The sequence below is a fragment of the Larus michahellis genome, chromosome 12, assembly GCF_964199755.1.
Source record: "Larus michahellis chromosome 12, bLarMic1.1, whole genome shotgun sequence".
Taxonomy (NCBI): Eukaryota; Metazoa; Chordata; class Aves; order Charadriiformes; family Laridae; genus Larus; species Larus michahellis.
In genome coordinates this window covers 16,068,750-16,090,207 of record NC_133907.1, presented here as the reverse complement: position 1 = coordinate 16,090,207, position 21,458 = coordinate 16,068,750, and the positions used below count along the sequence as shown (strand labels likewise).

Sequence of the window (21,458 nt, the reverse complement as noted above, 5' to 3'; positions counted from 1 at the left end):
GCTTTTATTCAACACCAAAGTTTATCGGTAGAACTTTGCTTTCACCTAGTCTCAACCATTTAAGTATATTACCCATTCACTAAAATCGCCGCGTAGATTGTTGTCAGCAAAACCAGAACAATAGTAAAATTCTGGTTTGTTACATACTCACCAGGTATGACTTCTAGGTAACCAGTTTTCCTTTCCAACTTTTTCAATACAAAATTTTTGGGGTCCGTTGCTCCCTGTAACAAATTGAAATAAATAAGTCATAGGTCTAGCTACCTTTGTATCAGTAGGTAACACATTACCACTGCGGCATGAGAGGCTTAAACGCAAAACAAAATCACCATTACTCACACAGAAAAGAGACATCTGTCTTCCACTATTCAACTTTGTCCAGATCAAAGTATGCACGTGGAGACATGTATTAATTTGAAGTGATTTTCAAACTCAATACAACAGCTGTAAACATTCCCTCCATCTCTTTTTCCACCACAGCTCAAGTATATACAGGACTTACAAAACAACATTAAATATAAAATTAATTAAAAGTGTCCATAAATGTATAACTTGGTTCTTTTAAAAAAAAAAAATTATCTAATGCATTAGAGGGATTATTAATGCATACCCATGAGGTCAGCAAATCCTCCCACTGGTAATCTGCATGTTCCGGTAACAAACTGCAAGAGTCTCATTCTCTTCTCGTTATCTATTTCTTTCACAAACTGAAAAATAATAATTGAAATAAACATGTAGGTATAGATTTGATATTCAGATCTTCCCATCATCATCCATAGATTAACAGATTACATGACTGTTAGGAATAGCTGAATTAGCAGTAAGAATTTATATTTACACACTACAGATCTGCTCAATAATTCTGACCGTTGTTTACTAAGCTGTAGCTGTGCTCTGTAACTTCTGTTGGTCCAAGAATAAAACACAGTCTACAAACCTGCCAGAACCACATTATCTGTCTGCTGGTCCTGGTGTAGTGCCGGTAGATGGTATGCCTCTGCCAGTCATTCAAATCAATTTCTTGCATTCCACATAGAAGCACCTTTAGGGGAGAAAAAGGGAAATAAGGTTGCGAATGCAAGTTATGACTTTCCTTCTATGACTTCCCACACAGCCAAACAGGACATCAACCGCACCCGTACTTAGAAGCATCTGCAGTGACAGTATACTTGTTTGTAATTTTAAACTTTATCCAAAACTTCTACAACAAAGAATGATGACTGCTCATGAAGTGTACTTGGAGAGGCCACAAAACAGACAGCACCATAGAATCGTCTAGGTTGGAAGGGACCTTTCAGATTGTGTCCAACCACCAACCCAAAACTGACAAAACCCATCACTAAACCATGTCGCTAAGCACTATGTCTACTTGGCTTTTAAATACTTCCAGGGATGGCAATTCCACCACTTCCTTGGGCAGCCTGTTCCAATGCTTAATAACCCTTTCAGTGTACAAATTTTTCCTAATATATATGCTAAACCTCCCCTGGCGCAACCTGAGGCCATTTCCTCTTGTCATCTCTGCCATGAGAAATGGAGTAATTGCTTGCATTTAGACATCTAAGCCAGGAACGGTTTATCATTGCCCAGCCATAAAATTCTATGCTAGGAACACAGAATCACAGAATGGCCAGGGTTGGAAGGGACCTCTGGAGATCATCTAAGTCCAAACCCCTGCCAGAGCAGGGTCACCCAGAGCAGGTTGCACAAGAACGTGTCCAGGTGGGTTTTGAATGTCTCCAGAGGAGACTCCACACCCACCCTCTCTCTGGGCAGCCTATTCCAGTGCTCTGGCACCCTCAAAGGAAAGAAGTTTTTCCTCGTGTTCGGACAGAATTTCCCATGTTCCAGTTTGTGCCCGTTGCCCCTTGTCCTGTCACTGGGCACCACTGAAAAAAGCCTGGCCCCATCCTCCTGACACCCGCCCTGTAGATATTGCTGAGCATTGGTGAGATCCCCTCTCAGTCCGCTCTTCTCCAGGCTGAACAGCCCCAGGGCTCTCAGCCTTTCCTCAGCAGAGAGATGCTCCAGGCCCCTCATCATCTTCATAGCCCTCCACTGGACTCTCTCCACTAGTTCCTTGTCTGTCTTGAACTGGGAGCCCAGAAACAGGATGTTTTCTTTTTATGTTTTTATCTTTTTAAATTGAACAGATGATACAGAAAGTGTAATTTTGAGATCTCAAAACCATCTAGAACCTGGTCCAGTCTATATGAGATCATCCACTGCCTATCTGGTCTTATCTTCCTTTCTGTCAAGTTACTCATTCTTTAAACACAGGCAAAACAAATTGCTGAGGATTACAAAAGCAATTTGATAAGAAGTTTCTACTGGCAGAATCTTACCCTTTGGAAACGTGTACACAGGCTGCAAAGATGAAAGTGAAGGGAAACACACTAATCAAATACCACTCCATAATGTTTCCCTCATATGCTCCACAATGCAGAGCTCTCGGTGAGCTCTGCTGAAGAGCCTCAGTGAGTTCTGCTCTTCAAACGTAATGACTGGAGCTTAAGTATTTTATGTGTAACAACATGGATCTAGCAATTGCCAAACAATCTTTTACCTCCAGTTCCTTAGCATCAAAATACTGCAAATACTGTTGGGGCAGAATTTCATTGAAGCCTTCAAAGAAAGCCTGTGTCTGCTCCTCAACGCCTCGGGAAAGTCTCCATTCTGCTACTAGCCTGAAAAAGAAGATACAGAAAGATAGTTTAAATGGCCTGTGGTAACCAAAGCCCAGATCTTTGTTAGCCTATTTTGAGACGAACCGTAAACTAAGTTTAAAAAAAAAAAAAAAAGGAAAGTCTGGAAAGTTCTGGGGATAGAGCATTGTATAATTTTATTAGTAACCTTTACTCCGTGCAGACGATTCTGGTTTTTCTTCAAGTTAAAACCCTATGTTTCCAACCACTCTGCTACGGAAAGTATTTTAGACCCAAAGAGCAGGCTGCACCTATTCACTGATTATATTAATGAGAGCACAGCAGTCCCTAGGTATTTGACGAAAGAAAAAAAAAATACTGAGCTATATTTGTCTAATATTCTCCCCAGAAATCTCAGTCATTATCCATGAAAAGGTAAAAACTAGGTCAAGTTGTACTGGTGAAGATAAGTAGGACTGCTAGCTTACCAAGAAACGACTATGTCCATTTGGAAAGTTCCATATTTGTTTCTGTTAATCATGAAACTTTGCTCTGTGGCAGAAACTCCACTCTCCATTAATAAAAGGGTGAAAAGCAGGCAGGAGACCCGAAGAACCTGAACCCAGGGAGAAGCAGATATTATGCTGAATTCAAGCCTAACCTGGCAGGAGAATGGGAGTCTAAAGGAGAGATGGCTATTTTCTGATTTCAATCCTAGAAACCTTGGGGACTTAAAGCAGGACTCGGAGTAAGACAAAAGAATACGAGTGAAACTCGAATCCGAGCTCTCCCTGGGTTCCTAGAAACTAGAAGAGAATGGTTTTCTGCAGATCCTATTTTCAACCCCAGTATGAATACTTTGCAAAACCGCACAATGCCAGTATGTATCTTCTGCAAATACCACCTTTTCTGAAATGTCTTCAGATTACTCATGCGATGAAAACAAAATCTGCTCCCTTCTCCCTCCCCACTTCCCATGAGAGAAGCCTTTCACAGAACACATCGTAAGAAAGAGAGGAAAATTCTACTGTGATTCAGTTTATTTTGTGCCTGCAACATGTGAATATTTATGGTTTTTTGCAAGCACCTCCTCCAAGTTTATATGTTGACGTTCATACCCTAAAGCAGAGTTTATGTACTGCTGCACATTGAGGAAGAAGGGGATATTTCCGCAGGTCGGTGTTCACATTTTTATTCTTTAACCGTGCTTAGGCTCCTTCCTTTTTAACCTATTGGTTTAAATTTTCTGGTACTGCAAACATAATAATTTATGACAACGCAATTTATGACATCATTCATAACACCGTCCGGTTACAAATGCTAAGACCTAATTATAGTATACAACCAGTTCAGATAAAACTAGTAGCAATCCCAAGTATCTTTAAAAAATAAGAATCATCACAAAAGCATCCAAAAATGTTCTTAAGTTTAAAAAATAAATGGCTGGGTAGAATATCGGCAGGCTATGAAGCAATATAATTCCAGTAATAAACACATGCAACAATTTCATGAAGGACCTGACATTCGGATTTGTTGTCATGCTGTTCTGCCAAACTTCAATTTCTCTAGGAAAAAAAGTAGACCTTCTACTAACTGTAATCGTTGGGAAAAGTGGCTTTTAAAAACTTATTTCTCTCAATATTCTTCTTTCAAATATGATATCCAAACAATTGTCACTTATTGCCAACATCAGCAATTACACAGAGACGGAATTTCAGTCGTGCTTCAGGTTACAGTTTGACAATCTCTCCTTGCTAGAGCTAATGAAAGAAAAGACGGCGGTAAGAGTATTTTAAAATCTTCATTTATTCTTACCTAATGTATTCTTCTTTGTTCTCTTCTGTGACCAGAATGTTGCTACCATTTGGCTTCAAATCATGGCTTTTGATTTCACCTAGAATTTCTTTATCAACCGAGAAAAACATTTCCAAGCCACATTCTTCAATATCATTCTCTCTGTAAGAAAAAAAAAAATTTTAAATAACTGTGTCAAGACCTTGTACTCAGAGGAGATGAGTATGAAGAACCTTAAAAAAAAAAAAACAACGTTTTGGAGCTAAATAATCAAGGTAAGGAAGTGTTCCTTACACAATAATTATGGTTTTATCAACGTGCAAAAATGAATTGGACTCCTGATCAGAAATTTTTGATCCGTAGCACCTTTAAATTTAGCAATGAGAAGGCTGACAAGCTACCTGCTGCCTATGGTCTGCGGAATGGCTATGGAATACTGGAATGGCTACGGAATACGAACTTTTCCAGTAATGACATTTCTGCCTATTTCACTGCATGATTGCTTCTTCTAACAGGTAACGTAAGGACCGTGTGAAAATGTGGCTGTCACTTGCTCAGAGAGTGGCAGACAAGAAACAACTAAGACACACTTTGCATGCTTAATGAATTATCTTCAACTCCCGTATATTTACGGGACTATCTTATAAGCATACTAAAACGTCCCAAGTTCCTAAGTTAGCAAAGTACAAATACTCCTGCTAAAGAGGAATTCTCTTAGGAATTTCAACATAGGAAGAATGTGGAACCAACAAACGTTGCTCAAATAAACTCTATTCTCTTTACAGGCATTAACAGCCAGGAGAATACCAGGTATAAGCACTGTAATTTATATGCTGATACGTGCTTCTGTGAAGAAACACCTGCACACGCAGAGGTTTTGATGACCATTTTCCCCCAATTTAAAGTGCAAAATCAAGATATTTTCCTGAACCGTAACACAGAAATGTCAGCCTTGAAGACATCACTGTGGTTTATCAAGCACCGTGACGCAACAGTAATTCTGAACTTGGATCTTTCCAAAATACCTGCTCTTGCGTGAAATCGCAGATGAGGAGGGAAGGCTGAAGATGGATGGGTAACGAAATAAAATCACCCCTTTTAAAATGAAAGATGCCTGCTGTAGCTGAGATTGAGCAAGGAGGTTTGACTAGGTGACGTCTAGAGGTCCCCTTCCAAACTCGGGGATTATGTGAAATTTTCAAAATTGCAGGAATGAGAAAAATGGCCACCTGATAGGAGAACCACCAAGAAATTCAAAACTACTGAAAGCTTCGTGCAAAGTTTTAAAAATTGCTTTTTTGGTGAGAAACAAAGTTATGTCCACCCTGACAGACATGTCTTTTTTTCCCTTACAAATTTGCAGTCATTTCCTTCAAGGACAACTTTATCAGCAACACAGATGAGCGGGCTACACTGAGCTTGAAGTTTGGGTGTCTGTACGTAGAGGGCAATGTGCATCCCTCAGAAGTGTGAGGGTTTTTCTCCAAATTTTTTATACCCTTAAGTGTTTTGTTTTTTCTTATAGCGGCAAGCCTTTCATGGACTCCAACCTAGAAGATTTCTTTATCGCTACAGAAATTGTGACTCATATTTGGGTCACGTTTGCTCTAGAGACAGCCTCCAGAAAAGTTCTCGTTACAACCTGAGGCTTCCTTATTGCTTTCTTTTGCAGTAAAAGGAGGAAAAAAAGGAAAAAAAAAAAGCTGAACCCCAAATACTGAGTGCAGGTGAATAAAAGCGTATGTAGCCAGGGCAGCTTAGTCATTTGAAACCCTGATACACAGAGTGATACGCAAGAGCTGTTCTTGACAGTAAGTTTTGAGTTCTCCAGTTCCTTACTACAGATGCGCCTCCTGTCTTTGACAAAATCTGTCCTCAGGGAATACTGGCACCCCAGAATTCAGTCTTGGAAGTTTCACACCAACTATCCACCAGGTGGTATCTGGCAACACTGCATGCTTTGAATTAAAAGGAGGGGAAAAAGCAGTCTGTGATGTCTGTGACAAGTTCCCATTTATTGCCACAGACCAGCAGCCTCTGTGCTTCCTTTCAGACCATTGGAAATTAAATATGCACCAAAAGAACCACACAGAGAATAAATGTAACACACTCCAGCAGCACTGAAAGACCTTGCAATTGTTGGGTGTTATAAAGAGAATCCATTGCTTTGAAATGTGCAAAGTGGCCAGCTTATGCACACTACACACACAAATGCAAAAATGCAACTATGTCTACAGATAACAGCTTAAAATAACACCCTTCTACTCTAGACTTCCCACAAAATACTAACGGATTGATGCTGTTCCTAAGGTAAACGTTGTTACACATGCAACTTGGTACAATTTAGTCAGAAGACCATTCATCAGTAATAGCTTCCTCCATGATTTAATGCAGATTTCTTCCCTATATAACTTGCAGTATCATATTTGCGTGGTCTCTAAAACTCAGTAAGTCACAAGATGACAAAAAAACGGCGCTTCTTTTAAAAACAAATATAGGTACATTTTCTGACTACGAAACAGGTAACAGGATTCCTTAATTGCCAAAATCAGGACTTAAGAGCTTTTGAGACCTTTTCTTCCCTTTCAGGCCTCAGTTTCATGGCATCTTTACTCAAATAGCAACTATTTTCAGTTTTTCCTAATGGAATTGTAACTCACTACACCTTTTAGCAGCACATACATTGAGTATGGAACATACGACTCTTTGAAAACCAAATCAAAATTTCTATCTCAATTTGTAAACATCTCATGAAGCAGCTTTCCCCTCTCCTTGTTATTCAAGATAATGCTTCCAAGACTCACCACTACAGATGACAATCTTGTCTTTTACATTTATTTCCGCATTTTTAAAGCCAATCTATCCCCAAACCTTTTATGAATTCCTCAAAGCATTTTTAAAACTATTCTGTTTTTTTACGATTCTTAAGTAAAATGTTTTATCTCTCTAGTCACATTAAAAAAAGACTAATTTTTATGCTAAATTGTTTTTACTACAGCAGAGGCAAGAAAAATTTTTAACTGAATTTGTCTTTTTGTCTTTTCCTTCTAATTTTTTTTCTTAACTGTTGGGAAAGGAAAATCATCTGTGTTACTGAAACAAATGGTGCACATCAACCATGGACTACTGGAGTCCTGCTACTGTAAAGTAAGTACAGAATTACAATGCTTTAGATCTAAGAGGGTTTTTTTTAATTATTTCTTAAAATATTTTTAACACATAATTCCAAAATAATTACATTCTACAAACTCCAGATCCTTTTTACTTGCTGCTCTCTGGAGAGGAACCTGCAAAGGAGTGGAGAAAGAAGACCCAAAGTGTACGAACGCAGAACAGCAGCTGACTGACAAGGCACACATGGAAAACTACACGTGGGAATGGTCCTGAATCATTCAGCTTGAAGCAAAAAACCGAGGGCAGCTAGCAAAACGCATGAGCATTAACTTCTTTAAAGCATTAAATCCTCACTATTAACCCCTAAGTCAAATTTCAGGTATAACTAACAGAAGAATTACGTGGTAGGAAATAATGAAGTATATTTGTTAACTTCACGTTATTATAGCACTAAACTTTTTATGTTTCTAACTAAGAGAGAAACATTGAGTGGATTTTTGCTGATTTCTTTTAATCAGTTATCTGAAAAGTTTCAGTGGAATTTACTCAGGCCATTGTATTTGTGAGAGTGTTCAAGACTACCACATCTGTATAACGTCTAGGTAGATTTATTAAAAAAGAGCAAAAATGAAATGCAAGATGCTGTGCAGAATATTCAATGAAGGCTTTTGCATTATCACATTATCTAATTATTATCTATTAGTTACCTAAAAATACAGTAAAACTCCAGTACTGCTCTGCAATTGAAATATTATACTTTCCAGCAGGGCTTTTAGTAATAAATTTACATCTAATTCCTGGCATATGAGAAAATCAAAAACCTCGTATAGCTATTTCAAGAACAAAATCAAGTCAAACTCACTTTACCCAGATGAGAGAGTTGTAAAACTCTGGATCAACAGATTCTAAATCCTTGAGTCCTACTGGCTTGTTTAGGATACGTTTATAGAACGGCAGAGAGAAACCAGTGTCAATGAATTTCCCATGGAACAAAGCCTAAAGGAACATGAAAACAGACAAAATAATGCAAAGGATGATTGAATACTTAATATGACAACATTCTACATTCTGTACCAATGAAATCTGACAGTCAAAGAATTGAAACAACCTAGAATATCATGCCTGCTAATACGCTCAATTAACTTATACCAACAGTAGTTATAACCAAACCCGGTAATAGTTTCAACTCAAAAAATAATTGTTTAATTATCCATCTGACAGTACAATATTTATTTGTAGGAAAATGACACGAGAACACCGCTTTCTACTCTTGAGCTTACCATGGCAATGAATCTTCCAATAAATCGGAAGTATTTCAGATGGTCTGGATTAATATAAGAGGCTGGGTTTATCTGTAAGCAGTAGTTATCTTTCCCTGCATATTCAAACAGGCAATACATTGGGTTCAAAACTTCATGTGACAATAGAAAGAACCATTCCCTGAAATCACACAAACAACAAAAACACATTTCAAAATAAATTAAATCAGCAATTACTTTCGCTAACTCACGTTGAGTTTGGCACACAGGTAGGCAATGTGACTTCTTCACCAGAAACTATGCTAGGCCAAACTGAAACCCAATTGAAACCAACACAAACAATGAATTAATATGCAAAGTTACAATGCTATACAACTGGCAGTGGTTTGGATAAAAAACACCCTTATCTAAATGAGCAGATTAAAAGTCTAGCACTGATTTAAACTTCAGGGGTTTAGGGAATCCTAATTAATATATGCACTTCTCGGTTACATTCTAGTACAGACTTTTGACTCAAAAGGAGATTTCTATTAACTTTTTCAATAAACTGTGATATTAAGAGTTGTGCCAAAGGTTTACTGTAGTTCAGTAAACTGCATCTCTCTAATCACTGAGATGATTAAAGTAATTCCTAACGTGAATTGAAAATAGTTTTACACAGTTTTAAGACATGAATACATCTTAATATGTCTTCCTCAGATATTCCAAGGAAAGATAGGGAATAAACTTCACTAATATTTTGCAAGCACTGCAGTTTAAGTATCTGATTTGGGGAATTCTTCACACCAACAACTTGCAAAAAAAAGAAATTCTTTGCCATTTCAGTTTCGTTTACCTTGCAACACCTCCATAATCTAAGCCTTCTTCACCAGGGAAAATAACCCATAAACGTCTCCGTAGATCCTGAGGGCTGAAGCTCATTATCTTAGTAAAAGAAAAACAACCAATTCTTTTTAAGAAAACAGCTACAAGCACCGGCTAGACTTATTACTATTTGCTATCAAGCAATGTAGTATTTAATAATTCAGACCATAAAATGAACTATGAGTACGTGAAGTACCCGCTTACGGAATGTTCATGGAATTTGAAGCGTTAGTGCAAACCCATTTCCATAGATTAAAAAGATGTAAAAGAAAAGGAAATAATAATTCTTAAAGACTTGGGATACTTCGGCCAGCATCCTGTCTGTAAGTATATGACAGAAATCCAGCCAATAAATAAGTGGGCCCAAAGTGAGTAAATTTGGTGTTTGTTAAATACCATAATGAATGATATTCCCGGTTACACGTAATGAAGACACATGACCAAGGACTCAAAAAAAAATTAGAAACAAAACAATAATAAACATACATTATATATTTTTTAATTTTACAGCTTCATCTCCCAAAGAGGATAACAAAAACCTAGCTGGTTGGTTTGTTTGATTTTTAAAAGTTAGGAAGAATGATAGATGCAAAGGAACTTGACTAATGCTGGTTTTAATACAATGACCGAAATTTGTAATTATGCCGATTTGGTCAATTGTTGGAGGTTTCCATAAAGAGATGTCACATAACACTTGTGTGTGTCCAAGAACCTTAAGTTTTTGTTTGCAATGACAGGCACGGAATTTGGGTCAGGATTTGCATTTTAAAATCTCTTCTGGATGTCTGCAGTAACCATCACAAAACATTTTATAACCCCAACAAAGACATCTGCAACTGATGAATGACTAATAAGTATAAAACATTAACACAGGTCTTTGTGATTATGTCATCTGAGTTATCGATAAGGCCCCCTGTTTTCCTAAGGAAAGCCAGGTTTGCTGGCGTTTACGCAATGACATAATCTATCCCTTGATTCTTTCCAGTACAGTATAATTTTGTTACCGCTACGGTTACTGGAAAAGGACCAAGTGCAATTTTAGAAATAAGGCTGTAGCTAACCTTCAGTTACAGCATTTATTTTGTCCGCTTCTAACCCCTTTTATCTGAAGACATCACTGTTCCAAAAGCCAACTGCACCATTTGTTGCTTCTACTGAGCCAGTTTACAGCAGTTTGAACAAGAAAGCATTGATCTTCATTTAAGAACTTATTTGTCTCAAAACATACTATTCTATTTGTTCAAATTCCCTGGCTTGACACATCTGTGATAATTCCTACGAGAAACGAAGCCTGAAGATATATGGGAAGATTTAAACAAAAAATTCAGCTAGGGACAGAGGAAGCTAAAAGTTCCTCCTTCTTAGAGAAGTTCTGCGTTTTCTTAAGTTACTTTTAAGTCAGAAAAATAGAGAAGTGGCCAAGAGGAGTATGTGCCAAGAGGAATTGTTGCATGCACTTCCAAGTCTGTTTTCTATGTATCTTCTTAAAGCGACAAATAGCTGCTTTTGTCTTCAAAGCAATAGGAGTGATTTATTGCCATAATGAACATTCAAAAAGTAAAAGTCAAATTCAAAAGCACTTGAAAATATCGCATAGGAACAAATTTTAATCACAGTTTAGGTCTATAGACATTAACAAGAATTTTGGTGCTAATAATTTAAATAGAATTAATAATTTTTGTTTTCTTTTAAACATTTCATTACTCATTTAAAGACCCACAACACCCAGACTAAAAGCAACTTAATGTATTTTGGTGCCAACAAATGTAAACCAAACATGAAAACTTCCTAAGAACGGGGAGCTGCTCTGCCACAGCGCTTCCCTCAAAATTAACTCAGATTTTAAAGAATTATGAGGAAAAATAAAAAATAAAAAATCACCTTCTCTGTCAGATGAATCAGTCTTCAGAGCCAGAATTTCATGTTTTAGCATGAATTTTTAATATATAAATATGGATGTATCCCAACTATTAAACTGGTCTTTTTTGTTAGTCTCACTTAAAGTAACATTAGCAAGATGTCAAAGGATCAGGAATGCCATGTGACAATAAATCTAATCAACTCAACTTTCCACGTCCACGACTAACATGTTTTAATACAATACCTGTTGAAATGAGTCTTCAAATAACGTTTTTCTGCTCACTGTAATCTTTATGTGCTGTGGCAGTGCCAGTTGCTGAAATGAAATTTTTTAGAGGTGCAATCACTTAAAAGTTTCTAATACCGAGCTTTGACTGTTATTTATTGTATATACTATTTTAAGAGCTACAGTTGAATTTCAATAATACATATAAAACAAACCCAGCAATCAAGATATCTGAATTGTAATTTGCTCCAAGAACAAAATGCTTCCACTACTGCTATCTGCAGTGCGGTACACATGCCTCCAGATCTAGCTCAGAACAGGTTCAAACACCATACTCTTACAAGACATTGGAAAAAATTAAGATCAACAACATATTGCAAGTCACCAAGGCTTTCTACCTCACAATTTAATAAAAAATTAGAAAATTTAGGTTATTCTGCACAAAATTCAAAGTGAAAAATTAGGCTAGGCTCTCTGCTATTTTTCAAAGGACAATTCAATGACTCTTGAAAACTGGAACATTTAAACCAGTTTTAAGAGTTTTAAAGAGTTTTTCCTAAACACCAAGTTGCTTACTCTTTTGAGATACAAAATGTTTAGAGGACCAAGACTGAGGCTGGAATTTGATACCTTGCTAGAGCACGTTAAGGTGCAACACAGTATATTCCTCAATGGTTAGACAAGCACCTTCTTTGTCCAATGCCCTGCATTTTCTTCCAGAAGTATGCATTCGAGCAGAAAGTAGATCTCGTCTTAAATATAAAAATACTGTGCCTCCATATCTTCCTTTATTAACAGCAGAAGGAAAACACTATTCTGAAATCCAGAAAGGTAGCGAAATTGATGTTTTCCTTTATTCTAAAGAGTCTGAAAGCCATAGCCTACCCAGCTTTAAAGCTTACGTGAGTTCATAAGAGTCCTGCAGTCACTCCCTCTTAATTTAACTCACCTTTAACCCTGAAGTAGTTTGATTACCTTTACTTGCAAGGCATCGAAGAGTTCATTTAAAGCATGTAAGCAAAACCCCAAAATGCAAACAACTATTCCCAAGAAATGAATCCATACCTGACACCAGAATCTGAAATAATGGACCTTTGCCTTGAAGTCACGCACATAAGCGATCTGGGGTCCATTGTCTCTGGAACCAAAAGGAGGAAAAAAAAAAAAAAAGACGTTCAAAAGTGTTTTTGTAATTTAAGTAAAAGCCTGCAAATTTATTAGTTACATAGTTGTATGGTTCAGTTGGCTATCTAGTTGGAAGACTCTTACTCACATTTTTTTTGATTTGGGAGTGTAATTTTTTTTTTAAAACTAAAAAAAAAAAATCTTCCTGTGTAAATTGTGGAGTGCATACACAGTACATTTTAAACAGCATCTGATTATTAATTGTGAAAAAGATTCTAAGAATAAGGATGGGATGATATTCAGTTCATTAAAGTTGAGAGTTAAATTCTGGTTTTAACTCCATTCTGGTTCCTAAAAATCCAAGAAAGAAAGGGTTGATTGTAACTGGAAGGAAAGGATCTGGTCATCAACAGTACCGATGAAGCTCCTCCATTACCCTCAAGTCTTATGTACTCCTTGGCAAGAAGGATTCTGACGTGTTCAAAACACTGCCTTCTTCAGGAAGAGTTACCAGCGGACGAAAAAAACCCACAAAATTAAGAAGTATTATTACATGTAAAACTTTCTGCATAAAAAAAAAGCATACAAAGAGAACAAAACCTTCAAAACCGATGCATGCTAAAGTTCACTTTTGAAAGCAGTATAATGTTAAAAACACTTACAGAGCAGACTTGCCCGTTCGAGGATCTATATATGTAGTGGTTCTTCTATTGTGATCCACAAAATATGGAATACCATCCACAGTAAATCGCATTTCCCAGCCCTCTGGTAAGGGTTTCTCATTTAATTGGCTAAAGATACAAGCGTATATACAGTAACTGATCAACTTAATACATTAAGTCAATTGAACAATACCTGAGACGGTAAAAATTTTGTCAGATCTAGAAAAACTACGGATTGAGAAGCTTTCTGTTCAATACTTATTCTGCCTTTTTTTCCCCTCTTAAATTTTCATTTCAGCTCTCAATTAGACTGTTTAAATAAACATTAGCTCATTTGGTTGCACTACCTGGAATAACAGAAAACAGAAATTTAAGGAAAAAATGTAAGCAAGGTTTTCAATATTTCCTCCACATCATTTTCTCTTCTAACTATTAGGATTTTACTTGAAAACTGACATAATTTTAATAAATAGCTTTTGGTACCTGATGTATAATCACAGTAGCCAAAAAGTTAGAGAGTTTCAGAATGACAACAATAAAAGCAAATGCAATTACTAATCTTGTATAATTTTTCAACAACTTCCAATTCGATGTTGGTATACACAAAACCAGACCTCAGTGTATCTGGAAGACCTGAGTAGCGTCGCTCCAAAGTGCTCTCAGAGTGACTTCCCTCTGCAGAACTGCACTGCAGGACCATGTGTCTAACTGTGAAGCCAGCACATGTGGTTGTTGGGTTTAGAGTAATGGTGTTCTCCCCAGAGACAGCTGCTGCAGCTGTGACCGGGATGGAAAAATCGCAATCTCTGGCTACAGCTACTACCCCCGGACACATAGTGGGCTATTCCGCTCCCCCTCCCCTTACTCTTTCACTAGAGAGGACAGATGAAGTTGCTTCACCAAATGGAAATTTTCAGCTCAGATGGGAGGAGTTGGGATTGAACACCCTTCACCCTCCATTTCCTGCCAACATTCCCCACCTCAAAGAGTCAGAGTGACCAGAGCCTGAAAGTAACAGTACTCCGTTACTTCTAGTAGTACCTCCAGTTCTCTTTCAGTCTTTTTTAATTTTTTTTTTTTTTTTTTTTTTTTTTTTTTTTTAAGGTGTGAGAAGAGGTGCTGCAGTTTTTCAAGTTTGTCTTCTTTCTGCCTCTTACCTATTGACTGTCTAGGAAATAACCAAATTCTTATTCAGGATCCTCTGCACTATCCCATCACCGTATGAAAGAAATCCCTCCCTCCTCCAGCGATACAAACATTTAGACACGTGTGTCTTATTTATAAAAAGAGTAGGAGCTGTTCCGGGGAATTAACTTACTGCTGTTGACCAAGACTCTCCTGGTAATTGTACTATTACTGAGTAATACTTTGACGGTTTCCATTTTGGCTAGTACCTTTTCATATTTTAAGGGGTTGTCTGAAGTTTGTGCAGGACAGTCTGTGTTTCAGCTGTGGCAACATTTCCTAGCTCTCAGTCTCACTACTTAGTTACGTTTTCTTTCCAGACTTAAATGAAGCTGCAACTGATTCCTTACCCTTGACTCCTGGGATCTTCCCACTGCGTGATTCGCGTGTTGTGGTTGACAAAATACACTCTGCCATTGCTGTCAGTTCTCTTTTCTGAAAAGATGACAAAAGGAAAACAAATTTCAACACCTGCTTACGATATCGCTGAGACTGTATCAAATAAAATCAATCAATCAACAGACCCTGCCACAGCCTCTTCTGTCTTTAGGTTTCTTTACATCCTTTGACTCAACATCTTTTCACTCTCATCAACATTATTCCTTAATGGCCTTCTCACAAACAGGAACATGCCTTAATACTACTGACCGCTAACGGTTATACGCAACTATGCTCTGTTATACATATATACATCTCCGAAATACAGAATATAGAGTACAAATTATAAAATCAGGCCAAAATCTGACTACCACAGGTAAAATGCTTCAGTTTACAAGAGCAGTCTGGAAGCAGACGCTTGTCTATGACAGCAGAATTCAACATGATGCAGAAACTCAGTTTTGTTGTTCCCTGGGCAACGCCAGCCAGAACTTTCTTTGCAATGTTGTATATGTCATGCAACAAAGCACGAGTGAGGGGAACAATTATTCTACGGCATGAAATTGCATCAATACCAGAACTAAAAATCCCAATAGTTACGTGTGAAAAACAGACGAGCCAAAAACCCAGGTCTAACTCCGCCAATTAATTACTTGCTTTAAAATGACACAATTTTGAGAACTTTGCTTTTGACACACTTTGAGAACTTTATTATGAAACCTGAATTCTCGTATCTGCTTGACAGTCACACCAGAAATAAGTTTTACACTTACATTTTTGTACACCCCCCAATTATATTAATTGTAAATTGTTAACCCTGTAAAGTACAAAACCAAAATTATTCCAGGGGGAGGGGCAAGAAGCAATAAGTTGTCATTAAAAAAAAAAAACCACAAACATTTTCAGACCAACAAAACTCTCCAAGAATTGGCTTGGGGAGGGAATTTGGCTGTCTGAGTTAGAGGGGATGTGGAGGCTGATTTGGCAGGAATAGGATTGTGGGGGGGAATCCTATGTAATGAAAGCGGTAAAAAAAAAGAATGACATTGTGAAAGAAGCTATCATAATAGTTACAGGGAGTAAACCAGAATACTTTATAGTTTCTAATCTACTTTGAAACCACACATCTTTGTCAGAACTCTGTTTTAACAGCATATTTGATTAGATTTTAAAAGATTTTTTGATCCAGATTTTAATTTTAAAAAACTAGCTTAGAAAGCTGACAAAATAATCTGGCAGAAGTATTCTGTAATGTTTAATTATCTTGCATTACAAAACACTTTCGAGCCAGTCTTACCCCATCCATGTGGCAGAGGGCCAAGAGGATCAAACTCTTTGTTCTGCGTGGATGAAAAGTCCTGGTTCTGCAAGTCACACAAACAAATGGTGCATTAATGACTAGTCATTTGCTTTCCAGATGCTCTACCGTAGCCATCATGAATTATTGAAGTAAATGCATTTTTGTTAATGTTACATATAAGCAAAGATGCCAACAATTTATTTTTCTCCACAGAGAAGGCCTATTTTACAGACCTTGGCATGCTTAATTAACTACAGTGCCCAGAAAATAATTATTCTTTGTTTAGTGTCCCTGCCTACGCAGAAGGGAAATTAGTACAGTAGCACCCGAAGCAACCAGAAAGCAAACCACCTCATTCCTGCATTCAGTATAGTTCTCCCTACCACCATTTACGAGGTCCATTTTTATTCTCTACACATACAGCAAATTTAGAATCTACACCCTTCTTGAGAAACCAGCAGCGTGAGCTGGAGTTTTCTAAAGTTTACTAGTGATCAGAGGTAAACAATGGATTTAAAATTCTGGAAGGATTATTTTCAATTTCCCTGCTTTCATAACAGTCATTGTGTGTATTTCATTTTACCCAAAGCAGAAGCATTTGTCCTGTGAGCTTGCTTACCTTCCAGGTCTTTGGCAAAGCCAACACAAAACACAATACAAATAAACCAGCTTATTACGAAGCTGTAGTTTGTTTTGAACCAATGGCTTTTATCAGTATTGTACATACATTTTATCAAAGAATATCACTTATGTTCAGCTGATAAACAAAAAAACATTATACAGCATGCGCTGCCTGCAGTCATTGTACGGACATGAACTAAGGTCACCAATTATTACTGCTTGCCATGTTACACACACAAAGATACTATATTATCATAAAAAACAAACCATAACAAAGTCTAGTGTCTTTATGGGGAAAAGCGACCGTTGGGTTGCTTGCATGCCCCAAACCCAAATACATACCTACTTTCAATGTGCAGGAAAGAGACTAATGCGTTGAAAATCCGAAAAAGATAACTCTCTTACTTAACCTTTATAGTCATCGCTAAATTCCTTACCCCATATATAAATCTCTGATTAAATTGCTGCATAGCTCCTTGAAGCTGACTGCGCTGAAGCTGCCACTGCTCATAATTTCGGACAGACTCTAGTGTTGGTCTCTGCCACGTTGTTGTTCTAGTGAAGTGGTCAACATAATAAATTCTTCCCATGTTGTCAACTCGTCGTTCCCAGCTTTTAGAAAAAATTACAAACAACAGTTCTCAATAGCAGACAACGTTAAGAGCTCAGAAGCACTTTTAGGCAAACAGGCAGTATGGTGGCAGTGGACAGAACGCAGGGGCTCATCAGACTTTTTTTCTCCTTTTACCCTCCAATAAAACTATGTAAGAGCTAATATCATTTGAGGAGAATTACTTTGTTGCTTACTATACCAAGTCAGATTAATTCCATTTACTCTCCTTTCAGGATTTTTTGAAATAATTTTCAAGAGCTACACAAACCAGTCAATTCTATCACTGCCTTTATCCTGCCCAACCTGTACGACAATAGTCTGCTGGTTTCTTCTCAAAAGACAGCAAACCCCCTGGCAGTTTGGGCTGTACAATGCAAGATTTCCCCACACGCTAATTTGGCAGAAAAGGAAGGTATTGGCATTGGGTTTTGGTTTGGTTTTTTTATTGTTATTATTTTGAGTTCAGACGGAATCAGTACTATTTACAGAACTTGAGTGAAAACACTACCATTCTGAATAAGTTCAAGTAACACACTAGTCAGTCCTCTGAAGGAGTGCAAAACAAACTGAGTATGACAGGTGGGTTCCTTCTATGAGCCTGTCTTCCAGTTTTTGTTCTTTAATATCAACTTCTCTTTACTATCCCATGCTTCCACTTTGTAATTCTGTATAGCCTGTGAACCACTTGAGTATGCATGAAGTGTAACAGAATAACTCTTATGGTTTTCTTACATTTTATAAAAAATAAGAAACACAGAACAAATGTGAACGCTGCTTCCACGCAGAGACTAACATCGCTGGCTGTTCTGATGCCAACAGTTGGAAAAGCCCAATAAGCAAAGCTGGTTTATATGAGCATAGTAAATTAGCAGCTGGGAACCCTGAGAGAAGATCAAAGGGCTGCAAACAGTAACCTCGGGACGAAGAGCTAACCACGGGCATTCTTGCTCAAGCTGATAGTTACCTCAATCCCAAAATACTTTTCCGTGGTTTTGGTTCTCTTTTCCAGTTGGGGGTGTCTGCTGTCTTTAACTTAAAACTGCTCCTCAGTGCTTCATCTTCGGCACGAAATCCAGATTCTGTTATTTTTGACATTCAACTCTCTTCCATACTATGCATTTTTACAGAACTCTTTGGAGACAACCTGGCACAATTGTCTGCCCTGGGTTCACATTTCTATTTACAAACATGCTTTCTAGTTTTAGTAAAATGTCAGTCAATTAATTTCTAAAAATCCAGACATGTCCTGGCTCACCTTGGAGGAAGAGGCTCTGGTCGATCCCACGTCGTTCTTTTTTCAACGTGATCTACATAGTATACTCGACCATGTTGGTCTACTCTTTGCTCCCAACTGAAAATAAAACAATATTTTTATCTTCCTCCGGATCAAACTACTCCAACCATTTTCATCTACAGTATAAAGATGAGAAATGTTTGTTTCCATAAAATACTTATTTCTAAATAAAATGCTTGAAACTAACACTTAGTTCATGAGATGCACAAAAATGCTGTACAATGTACACTGTTCATATTAACACTAATTCTATGTCAACTAGAATACAAAAAGCATTCTACTTGATCACCTTTCCTAGTTTCTGGGAAACTGGAGTAAAATTCATCCCTATGCCTACAATTTTAGCAAGCAATGAAGCAAAAGTTTTGCATTCAACATCAAGTGTACCAATAACCTGTTGAACAGAACAATCTGTAGAGCATAATCCCCTTTAAGAGTTAACATTAATTCAATTTAAATCCTCAAAATATGCAAATTTTGCACAGGTCATGTATACGCAGAGTTCATCATAAGGGCACTGGTCACGTATTTTCTGCATACGCAGCATTTGGGAGACTGACTTACCACTATATTTGCATCAAACATAACACTGATGAGAAAAAAGCATGCTAATTTGCCATTTCTGTTGAAATCAAAATGGTAAAGCAACAACTGATGTTTTCAAGACTGCTTTTATATTTCAGGTACCCTGTGAGTAAATGAAGTCATTCAGACCTCTCCTACCTTTCGGTTCACCTGCCTGCCAATTAAGGCAGGTATTTCACCAATTACACCATTCACATTGGGAAGCTTTTGCTTTCCTTCACTCAAAGAGTCCAGAAATTTATTATTTTTTTTTTTTCTAAAGTTTAGATTCTAAATGAGAGCTCTGAGGCAACACACCAACCATCTGGACAGGTTCTACATGTGCCTGAAACACAACAGCATGCCCACGCTACTCCCAGGAGCTGCAGTATGAAGTCCAAACCTTTTGATTATGTACTGCAATAGCAGCGTTTCGTTATTATCTACACCAATATTTTACTACCTGGCTTCATCGTAATTTGAAGACAGCAAGCTGTCACACTATTTAAAGTTTCTATGTTTCACTGACACGGGAACATACGACATGTGTCAAAAATATCTGAAAGATTAATTTTTTTCTTGAATAAACCGTGCTTGAAGGCCTCCGTAACAAAACAGTTATGAAAACCTCCAAATTAATATGGGGGGGATTTTTGTTATGCAGCAAAAGGCAGATGTTACGAATGCTTTGTTATACCTACTGTAAGTAAAATAAAGTAAAAGCAGAAGTTTCAGCACAAAAAAAAATAAAATAAAAAAAAAATCACGAAGCTCGTACCCAGGTGGAAGAGGACCTTGACTGACTGTAGTAAGCGCCTGAGGTGGAGGATTTACTGGCTGGACTTGTCTGGACACCGGAGGTGTGGTGAGAGCAGGAGTTGCAGGAGCCGTTGTTGTGGCCGCGGCCCCCTCCGGACTCTGCTCTGCAGAGGTATTCCCAGCTGCACCCGTCAGGGACCCCGCACTGGCCCCGTCACTTTCTGTGGACGTGGACGAAGGACCATTTACACTTGCTACAATGTCAAAGATATCAAAGACAGAAGAAAAAAAGTCTTTAACTGATTTTTATCGCCAATCGATTTCAGAAGTCGTAAATCACAAAAGTAAAACGCACAAGAACTGGTATTTCAAAGCACACACAGCCAGATTTTACAGCTTACACAAAAACTAAAAAGCAATTTTGTTTCACTTCATAAAAATCCTGTAATCCAAGAACTGCCATCAATGGCACAATTTTGATATATTTGATGGAATAAATCATATTTACCAAAGCAAGCTTTCTGCATTCTGGAAACACTAAGCAATTATAAAGAAAAAAGTACTTTCTTGCATTGGTGAGTTGATTATTTTCCACTTATTATTTGGAATAATAATTTCAGAGATAACAAGCATAAAATTTTCAAGAAGAGATTTGACATTGCATGGAAATAAATTACTGGTATGGGAAGGGAATACACACATTCTTTAAACGTTTTCTGTTTTTTCTGAATGCCAATTGGTGGGTGGGATTAAAAGTTGTAGACAAATCAGGCTTTATCACTGAACTACAATGGATTAATCTTTTAAAGTTATTACTGTAACGCAGTTTTCCATCCAGACTCATCATTTATCAACTGTAATAATGAGACTACTGAAGCAGATTGCAGTGTATGGGGGCGAAGGAGGTTTTTAAGTAATCAGATAAAATAAAAAAAATAATCTATTCATTTCAGTGCAAAAGAGTAATAAATGTTTTAAGTGCTTCTATTTCACAGAATTTAACTAGAACTGCAGAAACAAATAACGAGTATTTCAAAACCCAATATTATCAGCTTGAGATAGTTCTGCAAGTCCTTTGGTAGATTTCATCTCAAGACTCAATCTCAGCAGATGCCTTGGTGCGGCAGCAGCATTCAATTGTGTTCTTTTGGTCCCAGCTCCACTACACGGAGCAGTATCTCTGCAGTCATTACTT

General features: G+C 37.5%; 1 protein-coding gene across 2 annotated transcripts in view; it reads right to left on the bottom strand.

Annotated features, from left to right (window-relative positions):
- ITCH (itchy E3 ubiquitin protein ligase) overlaps positions 1 to 21,458 on the bottom strand; it is a 61,792-nt gene that overhangs the window by 2,931 nt on the left and 37,403 nt on the right. The window contains exons 8-23 of one of the 2 annotated variants that reach the window (XM_074605337.1): positions 20,283 to 20,517; positions 18,902 to 18,997; positions 17,471 to 17,645; positions 16,410 to 16,476; positions 15,085 to 15,169; positions 13,550 to 13,678; positions 12,828 to 12,900; positions 11,781 to 11,852; positions 9,648 to 9,736; positions 8,834 to 8,993; positions 8,416 to 8,549; positions 4,461 to 4,601; positions 2,567 to 2,687; positions 938 to 1,042; positions 611 to 707; positions 152 to 224 (exon numbers count right to left, since the gene is read on the bottom strand). In XM_074605337.1, the coding sequence (XP_074461438.1) occupies positions 152 to 224; positions 611 to 707; positions 938 to 1,042; positions 2,567 to 2,687; positions 4,461 to 4,601; positions 8,416 to 8,549; positions 8,834 to 8,993; positions 9,648 to 9,736; positions 11,781 to 11,852; positions 12,828 to 12,900; positions 13,550 to 13,678; positions 15,085 to 15,169; positions 16,410 to 16,476; positions 17,471 to 17,645; positions 18,902 to 18,997; positions 20,283 to 20,517 (1,852 nt within the window). Of the gene's footprint in view, positions 1 to 151; positions 225 to 610; positions 708 to 937; positions 1,043 to 2,566; positions 2,688 to 3,160; positions 3,262 to 4,460; positions 4,602 to 8,415; positions 8,550 to 8,833; positions 8,994 to 9,647; positions 9,737 to 11,780; positions 11,853 to 12,827; positions 12,901 to 13,549; positions 13,679 to 15,084; positions 15,170 to 16,409; positions 16,477 to 17,470; positions 17,646 to 18,901; positions 18,998 to 20,282; positions 20,518 to 21,458 lie in introns of those variants that run through there. The other variant, XM_074605338.1, reaches the window with a different exon arrangement.